This window comes from Bos indicus x Bos taurus, chromosome 19 (genome assembly GCF_003369695.1).
Source record: "Bos indicus x Bos taurus breed Angus x Brahman F1 hybrid chromosome 19, Bos_hybrid_MaternalHap_v2.0, whole genome shotgun sequence".
In the NCBI taxonomy this organism is placed as follows: domain Eukaryota; kingdom Metazoa; phylum Chordata; class Mammalia; order Artiodactyla; family Bovidae; genus Bos; species Bos indicus x Bos taurus.
Window position 1 is genome coordinate 21372478 of NC_040094.1, and position 20538 is coordinate 21393015.

The following is a 20538-nucleotide window of genomic DNA, read 5'->3' on the forward strand; positions in this document are numbered from 1 at the left end:
TCCCTAAAACGCTCCCTCCCCTTGTCACCTCGGGTTCACTGCCCACACTGTTCCCTCCACTGAAACCTTCAAAGCCACTCCCCCCAGGAAGCCTCCTAGGCACCCAGCTAAGAGCGACTGCTTCCACCCACTCCAGGCCACTCTGTCTCTTCATCCATACTTTTAACTTCCTGCTCTGGAAGTTGGTGAGCCGGGGGCTGTCTTCCTCCCTCGTTTCCTAGAACTGTGGGCTCCTTGAGGGCACAGTCCCTGTTTAATTCCACTCGGTATACCTGTGGTGCCTCCATACAGTAAGTGCTCAAGAAGCGCAGGTTGTGTGAATGCTACTGAGGTGTGAGGCTATTTTCTGGCTTCCTTATGGAGAGCAAATGGAGGTGCCAGACCGCAACAGAGAGCAGGAATGAGCCCCCCACCTCACTTCCCTGTTTGGCACTGAGTCCCCGGGGGCCACTCACCGATGCAGACCGGCTCCTGAGAATCCCAGAAGGGCTGGGTGGCGTTGAGACAGGTAAGGAGCCTGGCACCCTTCAGCTGGTAGCCAGTGGCACAGCGGAAGCGGGCACTACCTCCAGGGTGGAGGCTGGTGACAGTCACAGCTCCGTAAGCTGGACGTCGGGGAAAGTGGCAGCTCAGGAGGTAGGCTGCAGAGAGAGAATGGGTGACGTGTGTGTGTGTGTGGTGTGTGTGTGTGTGTGTGTGGAAGGGGCTGAGTCATAGCCAGGGCAAAAGAGGCCTGCCCTAGCCTGCCTCGAGGTGTCAGAGGAAGCATCAGGAATCCCAGAAGAGACTCTGATCCCCTCCCCAGAAGGTGTCAGTGATACTTCCGGCAGCCTGGGCTGGAGCAAGCACAGAGCTGGAAGTTGGAGCCTTGGATTCCAAGCTTTGACACTCCAGGCAAGTTATATCTCCTTTCTGTGTCCTGGTTTCCTCATTTGTTAAATGAGGTTCAAAATGTCAGTCTACCTTCAGGGTTATTGTGAAAATAAATGGGGAGTATTTTATTCAGCTTGGTATCCCTGGAACCAAGAAATGTGTACTGAATGACTTATAGATGTGCTGTTGCTGCTGCTGCTGCTGCTAAGTTGCTTCAGTCGTGTCCGACCCTATGCGACCCCACCAGGCTCCCCCGTCCCTCGAAATAGTGAAAAGCCTACACTGATGTCAAGTATTGCTATTATTTTTTCTGCAAAGGACAAAGATGAATTACAGCAGGGAACACCAAAGTCAAACAGTAAAAACTTTCCCGGTATTCACTGAGGAATGCTAAAAACCTTGATGACAAGGGCTGTGGACTTTGAAAAACAGGAGGGGTCCGGGATGGGGAAGCAGGATGCAACTTCATGGAAGTTGTGGGAGGAACAAGTTGCCCTGGGAAACTTAACTTTTGAAATTGTCATACCAAATATGACCGAATGGTGGCAGCAAATCCTATTAAACAACCCAGCAAATCCCAATCCAGTGCCAAGCTGGGGCCTTAGCTAAAAGTGGGGACCAGGGCTGAGAGGTAGGGAAGAAGGTGAGGGGTCAAGGAGAAAGGCTGAGTGAAGAGTCTGGGCTATGGAGCCTGAAAACCCTGGGGTGCTGGGAGAGATGAGGACCGTCTAGACTGAGAAAGCACTCCTGGGTCTTGGGGATGGAGGAGGCCCACCCTCACTTGATGGCACTGGGAGGATGGGAAGTGAGGTCCAGGCAGGAACTCGACTAGCCTCTGTGTGTCTTTGTATGAATATAAGAAAGGGCTGCTTCTGGGCAGACCAGGGTCCAGACACAATGTCAATGCCAGTGCTTAGTCACTCAGTCGTATCTGACTCTATGCAAAACCCCATGGACTGTAGCCCGCCAGGCTCCTTGCTCCATGGGATTCTCCAGGCAAGAATACTGGAGTGGGTTGCCATTTCCTACTCCAGGGGATCCTCCTGACCCAGGGATCTAGACCGCATCTCCTGTGTCTCCTGCATTGTAGGCAGATTCTTTACCTTTGAGTCATTACTAGTTTTGTGATTTTTACCTGGCCTGGCCTTAGTTACTACGTCTGTGAAAAGGGGAGATCATTCTTACTTATCCCTCTCTCACAGAGTTCTTAGAAGAATGGCCAGTGAGTGGTAGCTTATGATTGGCAGTCAGTTGTACGGGGGCAGTGCTCAGGAGGTGGGCTCTGAGGTCAGACTGCCTGGGTTTGAATACAGGATCCTCTCCTTGCTATGCCACATTGGGCAAGTTACCTGACTTCTCTGTGCCTCAATTTCCTTGTTTACCCACCCTGCATTCTGTTGTTACATGAGAAGATATTTGTGCAGTGTCTGAACCTTCCATATTTGAACCTTCACTAATACTTCTGGGCAGGGAAAGTGAAAGTGTTAGTCGCTTAGTTGTCTGACTTTTTGCAACCCCATGGATCATAGCCTCTGTCCATGAGATTTTCCAGGGAAGAATATGGGAGTAAGTAGCCATTCCCTTCTCTAGGGGGTCTTCCTGACCCAGAGATAGAATCGGAGTCTCCCTCACTCCTGGCAGATTGTTTACTATCTGAGCCACCAGAGAAGCCCTGGCACAGAACAGCACCAGATGCTGTTATTGTTTGTAATTTTGATTAATAAAAGCACCTCACATCTGCATGGGAAAGGGAGCACCTTCCAGCTTCTAAAGTGCCTTCATGGGACTCCCATGGCGGTCCACCGGTTAAGGCTTTGCGCTTCCAATGCAGGGGACACAGATTCGATCCGTAGTTGGGGAACCAAGACCCCACATGCCGCGGAGCACAATGGAAAAAAAAATAGGTGAGGAAAAAACTAAGGTTCAGAGAGATGGAGGGACTTGGCCTGATCACACAGTCAGTAAGTGGTAGAGTGGGCATTTGAAGCTCCTGGCTCTGGAGCCCACTTGCTTTCTATCTCCCCTTTCCCACCTGCTTTCCCAGTTGAAGTAGAAACGTGGGCTCAAGAATCAGAGAAACCTGGGAGTAATAAGCAAGGCTGCCCTGGATGGTGGTGCAGGGTGGCCACTCACAGCGATCTGGGGAGGAACCTGAGCTTGGGGTGGGATGGGACACTCTACCCAGAATGGAGGGGGGATGACACCCAGGGCGGTCTAGGTCATGAGGCAGATGGCATACTCAGAACTTGTATTTCCATCTTCCCCGTAACTCTTGGAACGGAGACCCCCCTCCCCAACTTCACAGATTAGGAAATGGGGTTGGTGTGAGGTGAGAGCAGGAGGCTGGGGGCAGATGATGAAGCCCCCAGACTCCATGGTGGATAAAGTGCCGCTTCCCAGGACGAGCTTCCTCATGTTGCCATGACGACTGTTCCCGGGGAGCCTGCATCACTGCAATCTGTTGAGCTATTTTCTCCCTGGCATCTGTTTCTGGGGCCAAGTCCGGTGCCAGGAATATTCAGGAGGGAGGAGGGGGATGCCTGGCAAGGCCCTCTGCTTCCTCACCCTGCCTGAGGCTGTGGGAGGGGAGCTGGAATTTGGTTCTGCAGATGAGACCCCTGCCTCGTGATCTCCAACATTCTCTTGGACAGCTCTGGTAGGGCTGTTGGTCCGGGGCCCCTCACCCCCTATTCTGGCACCCTCTTTCTCCAGCCTGGGGAGACGCGCGTATGAGTGCACGTTCCTCCTGTTCCCATCTCTGGGATCAGGGCTAATTACAGCCTATAATTAGGGGAATTACACTCATTAAGGAAAGAGCTGATCATTGACAAAAACTGGGCCGAGGAGGGAGGGCTTCTGGGAACTGAGAAAGACACAGGACTGGGCCAGCTTTCCCAGCCCCTCCTTGGGGTCCGCACCCCTCACCAGGCCTCCACCTCGCTACATTTCAGCCACCTTTGTCTGGCCCAACAGAGAGAAGGTCCGAGGATTTGTGCAAAGGAATCTAGCTACCGAGAAGGTTACCGTGGCGTGAAATTATGCCTGCTGTAGGGAGGATTGATGAGCTGTTATGGAGGCTGGCCGGGCTGGCGAGATGTCACCGCTGCCTCAAGGCAAGCTGGTCCCTTGTCTCTGACAAGCCCCTGGCCAGCCCCTGATGACCACGAGGCTCCCTATCGCCACACCAGACTGCTCCCCCAGTTTAGGTGGAGAGGCCAGGAAGGTGTGGGTACTTCTTAGGGGGAGGACCAAGCATCCCCATCTCCAGAGGAGTGGCGAAGTGGTTCCTGGTGATCAAGACAATTGTTCTCATCAATTATGTCCCCATTGGCACTCCCCAGTCTGAACTGGTTACCTTGTCACAGCAGTGCAAGGGATCAAGGAGACTGTCTGGGGACGAAGGGGCCAGGAGGGATCCTGGTGGGAGAGGGACAGAGCTGCTTTTCCTCCCTTTCCCATCCTGCCAGTTCTTTAATATAGTCTCCAGTTTTCTCATGAATGAGTGCTAAGCAGCTGTCCACCATGGCTTTGTGGACTCGGTGTTTTGGTCTCATTTTACAATGGAGGGAAAGAGGTCAGAGGGTTAGAGAGGTCAAATGACTTGCACAAGGTTGATAGCCAGGGGGAAGGAGATTCAGACGCGGATCTGCCCTTCTCTTGAGTCTGTGATTTTCCTATTACGTCATGCCACTCTCCTATTTCCAGAGGTACTCTGAGCTGACTGGGACATGGGCCAGGTCCAGGGTGGGTGAGACAGTTCAGGAAGGCGAGGGTCGTAGGTAAGGACCTCTAGATGGTCAGCTGTCAAGCCCCTTTGACCTTGACCCCCTTGCATTTGGGAAGCGGGCTTCTGTTGTTAACTGCCTGTTAAGTGTCTGCCTGCTGCGGAGATTCCGAATTCCTTGAGGGCAAGGACTACGCTGGATCTTAATACTCCCAGTCTCCAGCACAGGCCTGGCAAGGAGCAGAATCCTAGGAAAAGTTTACTGAAAGAACAAATGAGGGGTGATGGACACACCTGGGGCTACCTGATTCCGTGTCAGTCCCCCTTCGGGACGAGTTCTCTGGTGGGTGGTAGGTGGAGGAGGGAATGTCCTGGAGGTGTCAGATGGGCCATACTCACCCCAGTGTATGTTACTAGCCTCTCTGTGTTCCCCCCAAGGCTGTAACAGCACCAGAGACCCCCATAGGGCAGCCAGTCTGGACTGGTGCTGCCCTCAGCTCCCCAGGCCTACCTTGGTAGTGGAAATGGAAGGTGCCAGGCCCAGCAGGGGGTGGGAGGCTCTGGAACCTCAGGGCTGCCTGGTGGGTGGGGCTGCGGATGACTTGGCCCCTCAGCAGGAAAGACTGGTTGGCCAGGGGCAGTGGGTCAGGCCCCCCAAGGCCCTCCACGGTCACGGTCTCCCCCTCTCGGAGGCTGATGTTCTGGACCTGCCCATGGGATAGACAGAGCAAAGCAGAAGGGTCAGGCTTCTTTTTACTGATTGAGCCCTGCTGCCCTCAGGCTCCCGCAGGCCCTGAGGCATGGCCAGTCCTCGGTGCCCCCTGGGCATTGGAGCCCCCAGCCTGGAGCTAGGCTCTTCAGTGCAGGAAGAGCTCATTTTACCTCCCCAGTAACCCTGTGGAATGGGACCTGAAGTTCAGAGATAGTAAGTATATTATTCAAGGTCGCAGAGAGATTATAGGGCTTCTCAGGTAGTGCGATGGTAAAGAATCTGCCTGCCAATGCAGGAGACACAGGGGACACAGGTTTGATCCCTGGATTGGGAACCTCCTGGAGAAGGGAATGGCAACCCACTCCAGTATTCTTGCCTGGAGAATTCCATGGACAGAGGAGCCTGACAGGCCACAGTCCATGGTATTGCAAAGAGTCAGACACAGCTGAGCACACACATGCACGCACCCAGAGATTAGTAGAAGTGGGATTTGTAAACACATCTGGAGAAGGGAAAGGCTACCCACTCCAATATTCTGGCCTGGAGAATTCCATGGACTGTATAGTCCTCAGGGTCGCAAAGAGTCGGACACGACTGAACGACTTGCATGTCACTTCACTTCTGTTTTCCAAAACTTTTCAACTACACCATATGCTTCCTGTCCCTTCCTTGCTTGAGGCTCAGTTTTCTCATCTGTAAAGTGGGGATGTAGTGGGTAGGTTGAACTAGGTGGTGTCCAGGGGCCTGGCCAGCAAGGTGGGGTCTTAAACATCAGACCCATGAGCCCAGTTTCCCCTGAAAATCCCCTGCTGGATCCCTCACAGGCATCTCTCACCCAGTCTGCCTCAAACTGAGCCACCTTCTTCTCTTTCCTCAACTAGCAGCTCTCCTGGCCCCTAGCTCAGGGAATGACCTCACTATCCATCTGTAAGCCCAAGTTAGAAACTAGCATATTGCCTCCTGCCTCATATTCCACATCCAGTCAGTCATTCCATCCTGTCAACTGGCCCCCAGCTCTGTTCACTGCCCCCTCCCCACAGTCCTCACTGTTGCTGCTCACCTGGACCAATGCAGCAGGCTCCTGCCAGCCTTTCTGCCTACAGGGCTTACCCCACTCTTCCCTCTACATCAATATTATCTGAACTGCAGCCAGTGAATCGCCCTGATCTGTGGCTGCTCATGGTGCTTTCTTATTTAAATCCTCTGTGAGTTTCCAGTGAGCCCACAAAGACCATAGTATCTAGCCCGAGCTCTTTACTGTGGCCCTGGGGTCCCTGCCCCACTTGGCCCCTACTGACTGCTCAGCCTGGTCTTACACCACACCCCTCCCTTCTGATCATTTCCTGTCTGTCACAGGCCCCTCTGCCATCGCTCCAATCCTTAGTCCTTCAATCCCTGGAGCATCCTTCTGGGCTCCATGCCTTCATTCAGTCAAACAAGGATTGGACAGCAACAGAGTCTGCCCAGAGGAGAAATGGTAGTGATAGGATTAGAATAGGATAGTTAAACAGGTAGCTATCGAAGTCCCAGTAGGAGACTATGGATAGAGAGGGGAAACCTAGAAAACTTTGGGACACCAGTATAAGTTAATGATCACTCAAGAAAGCTATTGGAACATTGTGAAATGAAGCAGGCTTGCTTAACCATAAAGCCATAAATAAAAGCATGAGACATGCCCCAGGCCATTAGATAAAGAGAAAAAACCAACAACAACCTTCCACTGTTTTGAATAAGTGTTAGTAAGTAAGTGTTAGTTGCTCAGTCGTGCCTGACTCTTTGCGACCCCATGGACTGCCGCCCACCAGGCTCCTGTGTCCATGAGATTTTCCAAGCAAGAATACTGGAGTGGGTTGCCATTTCTTTCTCCAGGGGATCTTCCCTGACCCAGGGATCGAACCCTGGTCTCCTGCATTGCAGGCAGATTCTTAACCAACTGAGCTACTTGCTATGATAATCCAAAGAATTGATGCTTTCGAACTATGGTGCTGGAGAAGACTCTTGAGGGTGTCTTGGAGAGCAAGGAGATCAAACCAGTCAATCCTAAGGGAAATAAACACTGAATATTCACTGGAAGAACCGATGCTGAAGCTGAAGCTCCAACAATTTGTCCACCAAGAGCTGACTCATTGGAAAAGACCCTGATGCTGGGAAAGATTGACGGCAGGAGGAGAAGGGGGCGACAGAAGATGAGATGATTGGATGGCATCATCGACTCAATGGACATGAGTTTGAGCAAACTCTGGGAGGGAGTGAAGGACAGGGAACCCTGGTGTGCTGCAGTTCATGGGGTCGCAAATAGTCAGACACCACTGAGTGACTGAGCAACAACAATGATAATCCTAGTTTGACCTCATAGGATCAAACACTCTCCTGCCCGATATGAAGGAGCAACTAGTGATGTAAGCCTGACATCTTCTCAAAGAAGGCAGTCTTTCTCCCTCCCTCACTTTCCTTTGACTATAAAAGTGTAGCCTACTTAATCCTCGGGGCAGAGTTCCCTCACCTGCCCACTTGCTTCTCTTACAATAAATCCTATATTAATAAACCTACTTCTTGCCTATCACTTTGACTCTCGCTGAATTCCTCCTGCAGTGATTCACAAAGAACCTGCCCTTCATTAAGTTCTGAAACCAGGCATGTGACCTCAGTTGGAAGATCATGGGTTTTGGACGGGTTTGAGTCCCGGCACTGAGATGGGATTGAGTCCCAGTCTTAGGTGAGTGGCTTCTGTCCAGGTGAGTGTGTGGCCTGGTAGAGAAGCATTGGGTCAGGAGCCCAGAGGTCTGGGACCTAATTCTAGCCATGTGATCTTGGACAAATATGCCGACTATTTGAGCTTTAGTTTCTTCATCTATAAAACGGCCTAGTGTGAATCTTTGCTACTCAAAATGCGGTCCCTGGGCCAGCAACGTCAGCACCACCCAGGAGCTGACTCTCAGACCCCGTCTGCTGCTGCTGCTGCTGCTGCTGCTAAGTCGCTTCAGTCATATCCGACTCTGTGTGACCCCATAGATGGCAGCCCACTAGGCTCCTGTCCCTGGGATTCTCCAGGCAAGAATACTGGAGTGGATTGCCATTTCCTTCTCCAATGCATGAAAGTGAAAAGTGAAAGTGAAGTCACTCAGTTGTGCCCGACTCTTAGTGGCCCCATGGACTGGAGCCCACCAGGCTCCTCCGTCCATGGGATTTTCCAGGCAAGAGTACTGGAGTGGGGTGCCATTGCCTTCTCCGCAGACGCCGTCTAAGATCTACTAAATCATCTGTTGCATTTTAACAAGGGGGCTTCTCAGGTGGTGCTAGTGGTAAAGAATCCGCCTGCCAATGCAGGAGACGCAGGAGACGTAGGTTTGATCTCTGGGTTGGGAAGATCCCCTGGAATAGGAAATAGCAACCCATTCCAGTATTCTTGCTGGAAAATTCCACGGACAGAGGAGTCTGGTGGGCTACAGTCCATGGGGTTGTAAAGAGTCAGACACGACAGCACATGCACACACACTTTTTAACAAGATTTCCCCTGTGACTCCAAAGCACTGATCAACATAGTTTCCAAAGTGAAAGTGTAAGTGTTAGTTGCTCAGTCATGTCCGACTCTTTGTAACCCCATGGACTGTAGCCCCTCAGGCTCATCTGTCCATGGAATTCTCCAGGCAAGAGAGGCAACAGGTTGCCATTCCCTTCTCCAGGGGATCTTCCTGATGCCGGGATTGAACTCGGTCTCCCACATTGCAGGCAGACCTCTCCAAGGTCCCTAGTATGTTGCTTTGAGGTAGGACTTCCATGGATTATCCACTTGGGCTAGTTAAGTAGCATCCAGTGAGTCACCAAATCCCTCCTAATCTTATCTCCCAAATATTTCAGATGACTCCCTCTCTCCATCCTTTTGTCTCTATCTTGGCTCTGATTACCCCCACCAGGACCCCACCCCTCCATTGTTTCCCACCTGACCTTCACCCTGTCCATTCCCAACTCGTCTCCTGGGCCCTGGCTGTCCTTTATTGGATCATGTCTCTCTTCTACCCAAAGCTGTTGGTGATTTCAGATTGTCCACAAGACAAGGTCCAAACTTCCCAGCTCACTGTTGATTTCGGCAGCTATGCCAGCCTCTTATCTTCACTGCGGCCACAGGCCATGCTTACTCCCCTCCTCTGGGTATTTGCATGCCCAGGATCCTGCCCAGGAAATGCCTGCCCTTCTTCCTCTCCTGCTGAAGCTGCTCATTCTTTCAGGTCTCAGGGCCACCATCCTCTGCCTCTGAAGTCAGTTCCTTTACTTCAGGCCCTCCCCACCTGTCCTCTATCTATTAAAGCCTAAAGGTAGCATTTTGGGTCACAATGTCCTCTTTACTGGGGCTTCCCAGGTGGAGCTAGTGGTAAAGATCCCACCTGCCAATGCAGACACATTAGAGTCATGGGTTCAATCCCTGGGTCGGGAAGATCCCCTGGAAGAGGGCACGGCAATCCACTTCATTATTCTTGCCTGGAGAATCCCATGGGCAGAGGAGCCTGGAGGGCTACAGTCCATAGGGTTGCACAGAGTCAGACACGACTGAAGCGACTTAGCACGCACACGTCCTCTTCACTGGCCAGTTGCAATAAAGATGTATGGAAAGGGTGAATGGGCGGGTCACTGGATATATATCACTTGCCAGAGGCTGCTGAGAACAGCGAGGTCCGAGGACAGAGCTGTGCTAGGCTCTGAGCCCCTCAGACTGTGGGTGCTGAGAGCAGAGGTGCCCTGCATACCCCCCTGCCTGGGAGCAAAGACCTGGGGGATCTTAGGGGATGAGGAGAAGGCCCGAGGCAGAGATTCTGGGCCGGAAGTGCTGCTCCTCCAAGAGCAGCTCAGGGCACATTTGGGTGGAGGCTGCTGGACCATCTGCCAGGGACAGTCCTCAGGGAATTCCTGCAGCAGGCGGAGGCTGGAGGAGGTCCCCTCAAACTTGGAGATTCTGTGATTCTCGAGTTGGGCAAACAAGACTCACACACGTGGAATCTGTAATTATCGAGAGATGCCAGGCAGCATATAATTCTGCCTTAAGTGGGACTGAACGCATGCAGCAGGAATCCTCTAGGGGAGAGTGGAGGGGTTGTAGGCTGCGGGGGGAGAGAGGCTGGAGCAGGTGGGTCTGAGAGTGCTTCAGGGGGCGGGGCGGTACTAGGAAGAGGAGGAGGAAGGGATGACATCACCACAGGGAAATTGCTAAGGAAGCAAAGGCAGAGAAATACACATGAATTTAGCATTTTTCCTAGTTCCCCTAAACACCCTTTTGACCCCAGCTTCCAGTTCCCGACCCTGCTGTTTAGCCAGCAACAGCGGCAGCAATACCAATACTTACCATTCACAGAGCACCTACCATGCGTGAAACCTTGGACTATTTGCAGATATTATTTCATCCTCACCACAATTCTATCAGGAAGGTAGGTGGTAAAATCCCCTTAAGTAAACAGAAGCTGGGAGAGGCTAAGGAGCTTTGGAAAGGTCGAACAGGTGTTAAGTAACAGAGCCTTCCTTGCTGGAGGCCAAGGCAGCTCCCTCCCTCCCAGCCTCACGGGGGTGTCACCTGCAGACAGATTTCTAGACATCTTTATTCCCAGGCCCCAGGTCTGCCGGTTTAGCAGGGACGTGGTTTTTGGCCAGGCTGGGATTTTTTTAAAGGTGTTGAGCCGTCTTCCCCCTCAGAAGCCTGTAGTTTAGTTGATAAGTGGAGTCCGACTCTTTTGTAACCCCGTGGACTGTAGCCCGCCAGGCTCCTCTGTCCATGGGATTCTCCAGGCAAGAATTCTGGAGTGGGTTGCCATTTCCTTCCCCAGGGGATCTTCCTGATCCAGGGATCGAACCTGTATCTCCTGCATTGGCAGGCGGATTCTTTACCATTGAGCCACCTGGGAAGCTCTCAGAAGCCTGTAAAGCTGGGGAAACTGGGAGCTGAGACTTCTGTCCCTCTCTGATCTGGGGAAGGCACGCTCCCCTCAAAGCTGGCCTGGTTGTAGGGTTGCCATGAGAGCATGGGATGGAGTAGACCTGATTACTCAGGGCTCTTATCCAGAAGGCACCCTGTTCTCCCAGTGGCTGTCTAGGCAGCGCTGGCCCCTTGGGTTTCAAGCACCCACTTGCAGGCCTGCCACCGTGGCTGGATGTAATTTGTCACTTGTTTGAGGGCCAGGCCTGACAGGGGCCAGACAGGGCTGGGTGTTAGACAAGGGGGGTGATGAAGTCTTGATGTAATTTGCAGGCGTATGAAGAGCTCAGGAGATAGATTGAAATGTCAGCTCTGCTCATGAGGGCTGTCTTCCCACACCCCTAGCCAGTGACAAGAGGGGAGCTGAGGACCAGGCCAGGGAAGACAGAGGCAGGAGGAGGCGAGGACAATTCCCACAGGACCCTGGGTTGTCTAACCCTGCCTGGCTTCCCGCAGACCAGCGGTCAGTTCAAGGAAGGAAATAGGGCTGCTTTGACGGGGCTGACTCTGTCCTGACTCCTTCCTGGATGGGAGATGGGGAGGATTTAGGTTGCCCTCTGCCAACCCCAGATTGTCAGCCTTGCCTGGCCTCTCTGTCCCCATGGAAGCTGCCAGTCGGTCTCCAGAACACACTCTAATGGTATGACTCACAGGCAGGATGGTGCCACAAGGCTTTGCACACTATCACCTAAGTATAAGCCTGCAGAGGCAGGCCACGAGCTCACGGATGACTCATGTGCAAGCCCCTCCCCCAGCACTTGAGGCCCACCCCCAGAGGCTGACCACAGCCCTTGCTCCACTGCACTCTCCTGGTCACCAACAGCCATGTGTGTCTCTGACATAAGCCCACTGCATGCATGTGCGTATGTGCGTGCTAAATCACTTCAGTCGTGTCTCACTGTTTGCAACTCTATGGACTGTAGCTCGCCAAGCTCCTCTCTATGGGGATTCTCCAGACAAGAATACTGGAGTGGGTTGCCATGCCCTCCTCCAGGGGATCTTCCTGACTCAGGGATTGAATTCGCATCTCTTATGTCTCTTGCATTGGCAGGTGGGTTCTTTACCACTAGCGCCACCCACTGTGTGCACACTACTCCCTAAAATACATGAGCTGGCACACGCATGTCCACACATATGCGTTCCCTCGTGTCCACGTGCTCCCTCACTCCAACAGTAGTAGAATCACAGTTCTTCCTATGAGATCCTTTACAGTTTTCAAAGCTCTTTCACACCCATTATCTTCTCAGATCTCATAGAACCTCAATAAAGGAGGCAGGGAGGTTGTGGTTACCTCCACTCTATAGAGAGGAATCCTGTGATCAGAGAAGTTGAGAGATCCTCTGAGTCACACAGTGAATCTGAGGCAAAGCCAGGACTCCAGGCCAGGACTCCTGCTTCCCGGGCCAGTGCTGTGCCTTCATGCATATGCATCCCAGGCCTCTGCCCCCAGACTGGGAGAGTTCCAATGGGGGTCCTAAAGGAACAGGCAGGGCTAGGCTGAGGAAAGGGGTGGCAGATGGAGCTTTTCACTTGTCCCCAGCTGAACTCCCTCTTGGAACAGGCCAATCTTCTGGGCCAGGGGAAGAACAGGGGCTCTTGAATCTTGGGATCAAACCCCAGCTCCGTCACTGACTAGTTAATAGGTCCTTGGGCAAGTCACATGAACTCTCTGAGTCCCAGTTTCATCTGTGAGTTGGGATTGTAAGGATTATGTTAGATCCCACCTATACGGGCTCAGCACAGAGTGGGCAGAGCACCTGCAGTCTCCTTCCCCTTTTTTGGAGTGACCCGGGCCCCATCCAGGCTGTGGGCCACCTCACCTCAGCTGTGCCAGGGCTCTGCCTGAGAGGCACGGTACCTGAGAACCACCCTCTCCCTGGCCCAGGTTCTGAAAGTGAAAGTCGCTCAATCGTGTCTGACTCCTTGAGATCCCAAGGACTGTAGCCTGCCAGGCTCCTCCTTCCATGGAATTCTCCAGGCAAGAATACTGGAATGGATGGCTATTTCCTTCTCCAGGGGATCTTCCTGATTCAAGGATTGAACAGGGTCTCCTGCATTGCAGGAGGACTCTACTGTCTGAGCCACCAAGGAAGCCAGCTGCTAGGAAGCAGAAAACAGGGTCAAGGGCCTGAGGTGCCACCGCCCAGTTTGACCTGTGAGGGAGTTTCTCAGCCAGAAAAGGAGCCATACTCAGAGGGACTGGCGTGGAGGACACTTTTATATCATCTGGTTCAACTTCCTTTCACAGAAGGGGACAGAGGCCTAGAGAAGGCCAGGGGCGTAGCCCCATGACTGAGAGATGGGCTGCAAAGGCAGGACTGGAAGCCCAGTCCTATAGCTTCTGTGCCCTTGTCTTAACTGATGCTTGTCTGCAAACCCTGATGGCATAGGGTCTGCTTTAGGGATGGGGAGAAGGGCCTAGATCCGTGGGGCTAGACCTGCTGCTCCCTTGTGACCCCCCTGCCCCCACATGGGCCTTCCTGGAGCCAAGAAAGAAGAGGTTGCTGAGGAATTTTACCGCACTGCCCCACCATGTACGCCTGCATCAGGCCTGGTCCTCGCCTGGGAGGATAGGGGGTTCTGCTTATCAAATTGGCAGCTGGCCTGGCCTGGGAGAGCAGTGTTCCAAAGGGGCCACTCGGGGCACCAGGGCAGGGATGGTGGGCAGCTGTGCCCAGGCTCCAGATGGTACAGACAGCCATCAAGCCAAGATGGGGCTGGCAGTGGGAAGGCTCTTGGAATGCCAAGCACAGTGAGAGACATGAGCCAGGCCCAGAAATGCCTGGAGCCCTCAGGGGAGACTGGCTGCCTGGAGAGGAAATGGGACCCTCATGGGCTACAGAGCTCAAGCCCACCCATCTGAAGGGGCTTCTCTGGATCTGTCTAAAAAGAACCTAGCCCCATGCCAAACTCCTGGTCGAAACAGGCAAGCTTCTTCCTGCCTGGCCTTCTTCCTGCAGGCAGCTCAGATCCTCACTTTCAGAGGGCACAAGGAGCATCCTAAAAGGAGGTGGTCCAAGCCATGGGGAGCTGGGCCATTAGAGATTCTAGAACCCTGAGACTGTTCCTCACAAAGAGGGGATTGAAAGGGTCTTGCCTAGGGCCCCAGTCTTTAGCCAGGACTCTGGGCACATGGCAGGGGCTCAGCATGGTGCCAGGCTGACCAGTGCAGGGCTGTGATTTATGGGTCTTTAAGATGTTCCTCTCCTCCCATGGCTCCTCCCATCCCCCTTGCCAGGATTCCATCCCTTTCACCTAGTGTGAGCCATCTCTGTGGACTCATGGAGGGGTAGGCAGGGGTTTACCCACGATAGGGAGAAGCCACAAGCCTAAAGGAGCAGTGGGCAGCCTCCTAGGCGTGCCAACAGTCTCACTCATCTTGCCGCCAATGCCCAGCATGGCTTGGCCCAACATCCAGCTCTGAGCAGGAGAGCATTTTATGCTGACCTAGCCTCTGGCAGGAGTGCCATCGAGAAGCCCTGAAGCCCACCTTCTGCTCCTCTGCAATAAAGTCACCTGTCCAAAACTGCCAGGCCAGGCTTCAAGGGCCAGTCTGCCTTACTTGTCCTTCCAAGCCCAGGCTTGGCTGCCGGCCTCTCATCCTTCAGCCTTCAAAGTAGGTGTCGTCACCTCCCAGAAGCCTTCCCTGACCAACCCCCCTACTCTGACTGCTGGCTGAAGGAGTGTGCCCCATCCTAGAACTCCTACGGTCCTCCGTGCTCCCCACTCCCATCCCCAACAGTACCGTGCATTTTATGGTCATTGGTGGTGGTGGTGGGTTTTTTTTGATGGTGGTCATCATTTTTTATTTCTGTCTCCCCCACTAATTGTGAATATCTGTGTCCCCAGCGCCCAGCACAGAGCCTGGCATGTAGTAATTGCTCGATCTGTATTTGTGGAACAAATTCATTCGTCAAAAAGCATTAGTTAATGATTAACGGAGTGACCTTGGGCAATTCCCTTTCCATGATGGCCTCTGTTTTTCACACACCCACTGGGTACGGTCTGCAGTGTCAGTAATTCTTCAGGTCCCAGGTGGTCTGTGTGGCGCTCCCAGGAGGCCTGGATAGGAGCCGAAGTGGCCGGAACTGGCCATGGAAGAACCTTAAATCCTGCTTCAGCGCTGGCTGATTCTGTGTCCCTCCCCACCTGGCCCTCCCTGCTATGGCCTCAGACTCTGTCTCAGGCCATCAGGTTGACAGGGTCCCCAAGGACTCTGCCCAGTGGTGGGGGAGTAGAGGGCGCAGCCAGCATCTGTCTGCTACATGTCTTAACAGCCATCCAGGGCTGTGGCAGGTCTTCCTCTCAAGGTTGCCTGGTAACAGCTTTTGCATCTGATGAAAAAAAAATGTGGCAGAACCAGACAACAGACACGGGGCTTCCTAGGGCTTATGTGAAGGGGTGGGTATCCAGGGTGGGGCAGATGCCTGGGCCAGGGCCAGGGCAGGCAGAGCCTGCAGCATCTCACCTCACTGTGGAGAGTACCAGGATGCGGCCCAGCCTGGCCTAGTGGGCATCAGTGGGGGTGGTAGGCTTGGGGGGCAGGCAAAGCCAGCCCAGGCCTGTAGGGGGGCAGCCAGCCTGGCATCTGCCCCCCCCCACCGCCTGCCCCACACCTGCAGCTGGCACCTTTCACCCGGTGAGCCACAGCCGGTGCCACCACTCATTAGGTGATGATGTTACATTAATTACCTTAATTAAGCGGCACTGAGAGCTAATGGCTTGGGGGTGGGGGGTGGTGGTGACTGTTCCTAATTACCCTCCCAGTCAGACAGGAGTGAGGGGCACAGGGCTTGGCAGAACAGGAGCAAACAGTTACAGAAAGAAAGGGAGGGGCCCACCAGGGGTGGGAGAAGGTGCCCCCTCCTCAGGGTCTGGCTCAGAGACCTGGACCTGCCATCCCCAGAGGGGAGGGTGCTGTCCCAGGACAGATGGGCTGGCTCTCAGCCCAGATCCAGGGCTCTGGGATGCATGGGGGACAGGCCAGGAAGGGGAGACAGGCAGTGCTGCCCTGCTCCCCGCCCGGACTCTTCTCTGCCCCTTCCCTGGCTCCTCCATCACCTGCCTGATTCCCTCTACTGGGCTGAATGCCTCTCCTCTCTACCTCCATTCAGTCTCCAGAGTCACATCAAATGTCACCTCATTCCTTCCCTCCTCCATTCATTGGTCCATTTCATTCAATCAGACCATGGAGAAGCCAGTCTGGGCCCTGAATTTCAAGGCACCCCTCAAGGAACTCACAGTCTAGCTGGGGAGGTGCACAGCTATAAACATACCCATTGGAGACAGAGCAATGAGCTATGATGGGAGATACCCCCAGCTCTGGGGATCAGGAAAGAATTCCCAGAAAAAGTGAGGCCAGATTAGAGTCCTAAGGGAAGGTATAGCAGGATGACTCTTGTGGGCAAAGGGACCAGCAGGTGCAATAGGAGCTTGTGAGGAAAGTGCGCTTGGTCTGTTCCATTAGCTGTAAGCTGTTTAATGCAAAGTAAGAGTAGAGAACAAGGGAGGAAACGCTAGAGATGGGCCCAGAGGGACTGGCCTTGATTCAGAGGCCCTTGGGGGAGACGTGGGAGGTAGGATGGATTTCATTTGAGAAAAATGACTGCAGTGTGGGTGGAGGATGGTAGGAGGGGGCAAGCATGAGTGGAGTGACCAGTGAGGCAGCCACTATATCATCAGTGGAGGGATGACAGAGGCTGGACCACGTGGTGGTTGGGATGGGAGGGAGCAGTAGGCAGATCTGAGTTTGGGAGAGTGTCATGGTGACAGAACTCGGGGATGAGTTGGTGGACTCAGGGAACAGGGAGAGGGAAGGGCCAAGGTTGCACAGTTCCAGGGATGCTGTCTACAATGTACCGTGGGGGTGCTGCTCTAGGTTTCTGGTTGGGGCCAGTCTCTAAGGATAGATGTAGAGTGTCAAGCAGGTTTAGAGCAACAAAAAGGAAGAATTGGGTTTGGAGCCTGTGCAGCAGCCATGAGGACCTACAGGCTCAGGTCTGGGGATTAAGAGAGAGCTGGTGGCTCAAACGGTAAAGAATCCCCCTGCAATGCAAGAGGCCTGGGTTTGATCCCTGGGTCGGGAAGATCCCCTAGAGAAGGGCATGGCTACCCACTCCAGTATTTTTGCCTGGAGGGTCCCATGGACAGAGGAGCCTGAAGCAGCTACATTTCATGGGGTTGCAAAGAGGTGGACACGACTGAGCGACTAACACTTCATGCCAGGGGAAGGGTGAGATGGTGCAGGAAGGCAGGGGGCAGGGGGCTGGGTGCTAGGTATGACTCCCCCAGCAGCTGGTCACCTTGGATGGTGCAGCCACATCTCTCTTTCCCACCTTCGCATCCCAGGAGCCAGCAGAGCAGGCTGCTCAGAGGGTATTTGCTGAAGGGAATGAGTGAGTGAATAAACGTGCAAGTGAGGCTCCAGGGCTCTCAGAGGCCCAACCAGGCTACCCTGAGTCCTCTTTGACTCAGACACCTGGATTCAGACCCTCACCCAATCCTCTGCCATCCATGGCTAGAGCCCCTCCTCGGGCTCTCCTTAGCTCCTGATTAAACCCCTGGGGGAAGACGAGGGGCACACCTGCCCCTCCTGCCACCCCCTCCCAGCCTTGGCACTGCTGAGTGGGAACAGGAGCTCTCCACTTCCCAATGCACAGGGCAGAATCCAACCACGGTTTAGGCCCATCACCCGACCCTGGTCCTAGGCCCCTTCTCCCACTGATGACCTGGCACATCCCCACCTCCCTCCAGTAACCAGCACCTTTCTGGAAAGATAAGATACTGAACCCAGTTTTTCCTCTGCCAGATCCAGGTCACTCACCTTGATTTCCACACCGTAGCCAGGGTAGACAGAGATGTAGTAGAAACAGTCCAGGCCGACATCAGGGGGTGAGTTGGAGGCTGTGGGGGAGTCCAGAGAGCCCTCTGGGCCTGAGAAATTCCAGCTACAAGGGCCTGGAAGGCAGGGGGAGACATAAGCTAAACTTAGCTCTGGCAATTTGGGTCCAACGATGGCTGCCCCGTGTGTGTGTGTGTGTGTGTGTGTGTGTGTGTGTGTGTGCATGTCTGGTATGTGATGACACTCACTCTTTGGGAGCTCTATTACCCTGTTGAAAGCAGGGTACCACCTTCTCTTGAGCACCTACTGTGTGCAATCTTATCTCGGTTCTTACAGTGACCCAGTGAGGTGGGTCTTCTTATTGCCATTTTACAGAAGAGGCTCAGGGAGGTTAGATAAAATCCCTAAGGTCTGGTGTGCATGCAAAGGCACTTCAGTCGTGTCCGACTCTTTGCGACCCTAAGGACTGTAGCCCATCAGGCTCCTCTGTCCATGGGGTTCTCCAGGCAAGAATACTGGAGTGGGTTGCTGTGCCCTCCTCCAGGGAATCTTCCCGACCCAGGGATCGAACCCACATATCCTGCGTCTCTTGCACTGGCAGGTGGGCTCTTTACCACTAGCGCCACCTGGGAAGCCCCAAGGTCTGGGGTTTGAACCTCAAATCCTCCCAGTCAGGATTTGAACCTGGGTCTGGTTCCAGTCCACATGCTCCCTGTGGGTTGGCCCTTGCTGCCAAAGGGCAAGGCAGGCCAGCACAGAGACACAGAGAGAAGAATCCAGAGGGCCCCCATCTGAGCCAGCAAGTAACTGACCTGGTGGCTGGACTGTGGTGACGGCGGTGGTAATGATGGTACTGGTGCTGGTGGTCTCCTCATCGTCCCCTGAAGCCGTGGAGGTGGCGACGGTCCCCTCCATCCCGAGCCCTGTGGTCTGGGACATGACCCCTGGAGCCCAGGGCCTGCCTATGTCTCCAGGACCCTCTGGGGTTGGAGTCCATGCTCCACTAGGGGGTGTAGTATTGGGCCTCTCCCCTGGGCCTGGGGTGGGCGCTGCCATGCTGGGCCCCGGAGGTAGGGCAACTGTGATGCGAAGTGCAGGGGGTTCTGACTCCAGGCTCCAGGGTCCTTCCCTGGACTGGGGTTGAGTAGGTGCTGCCACCATGACTGGAGTGGGGCTGGTGAAGACGGGGCGGCTGTCCTGGTTGGCCAGGCGGGGCAGGGGACTCGCTGTAGGCGGGTCAGGCCTCAGCTCGTCCTTCTCCTGCCCCTCTTGTAGGAATTCCTCCAGCAGGGGGTGGTGGTTAAGCAGCTTCAGGGTAGGGGCCGTTGTGACGAAGTGGACGCCTGGTTCTGGCTGCTCAGGTGTAGGGGCCGCTGTCAACTCTCCATCCATCTCTTCCAGGCCTGGGGCCTGCCCTTCCCCTTCCGTGGGGGCCTCCAAGGAGAGTCCTGAAATGATAACAAATGCTCAGAGATTCTCCTCCTGCCCCACAGTGAGCAGCAGCACACCCAGTCCAGGCAGTGGGAGACCCATCTCTCTTTTGACCGAGAGCCTTGGGGAGTGTCCTCACGGCTGAGAATCATGGAGCTATAGAGTTTGAGAGCTGAAAGTGAGATGATAACACGCATTTCCAGGATGGCACATGAGAGATCTCTTCCCCCCACCAACACCAGAGGCGGCCATTACTAATCTGCTGCTGCTGACAAGTGCTCAGTTGTGTCTGACTCTGCACTGTGGCTTGTCAGGCTCCTCTGTCCCATGGGATTTTCCAGGAAAGAATACTGGAGTGGGTAGCCATTTCCTTCTCCAGGGGATCTTCCCAGCTCAGGGATCGAACCCAGGTCTCTTGGGTCTGCTGCATTGGCAGGCGGATTCTTTACCAGCAGCACCACCTGGAAGGCTAATCTGTCATCGCGCTATTTCTTGGTTGTTCTCAGATTCGGCCTCAGGATCCTTCTTAACACAGCACTCTAGGTAGCCGTGCCTGACGCCTCAGACACACATGTTGAACAAATATTTCCAATCCCTAATGTAGTTCAAAGGCCTGCTTTTGATGAGGAAACAAGGTCAAAGAAAGGAAATGACTTGTTCGAAGTCAACCACCAGTCAACTGAAGGTCAGAGATGACACCCTTAGCAAGAGTGACTTTTCTGCCTGAGATTACAGGGCCTTGCATTCAAGCTCACTTTCTATTCTCAGTGAAATTGCTGGTCATTAGTCTCAGGAATTACTTCACATATTTGGGATTTTATTTTAGACTCCTTCATGGATTCATGATGACTTTTTTGTTGGGGTCCCATTACACCTGATTTCTCTCACTTTCCATAAAATCATTCCTTTTGTCTCTCTCGCTCTTTTTGTCCACCAAGAACAGTAATATGAATAGAGTAAGAGAAGCTAAACTCTGGAGTGAGGCAGATATAACTTCA

The 20538-nt window shown here is 53.7% G+C and overlaps 1 protein-coding gene across 3 annotated transcripts in view; it reads right to left on the reverse strand.

Moving 5' to 3' along the window:
- Window positions 1–20538, reverse strand: part of SEZ6 (seizure related 6 homolog) — a 48287-nt gene that overhangs the window by 7629 nt on the left and 20120 nt on the right. For all 3 annotated transcript variants that reach the window (XM_027517430.1, XM_027517432.1, XM_027517431.1), the window contains exons 2-5: window positions 18922–19557; window positions 18092–18225; window positions 5109–5304; window positions 456–641 (exon numbers count right to left, since the gene is read on the reverse strand). In XM_027517430.1, the coding sequence (XP_027373231.1) occupies window positions 456–641; window positions 5109–5304; window positions 18092–18225; window positions 18922–19557 (1152 nt within the window). The remainder of the gene's footprint in view (window positions 1–455; window positions 642–5108; window positions 5305–18091; window positions 18226–18921; window positions 19558–20538) is intronic.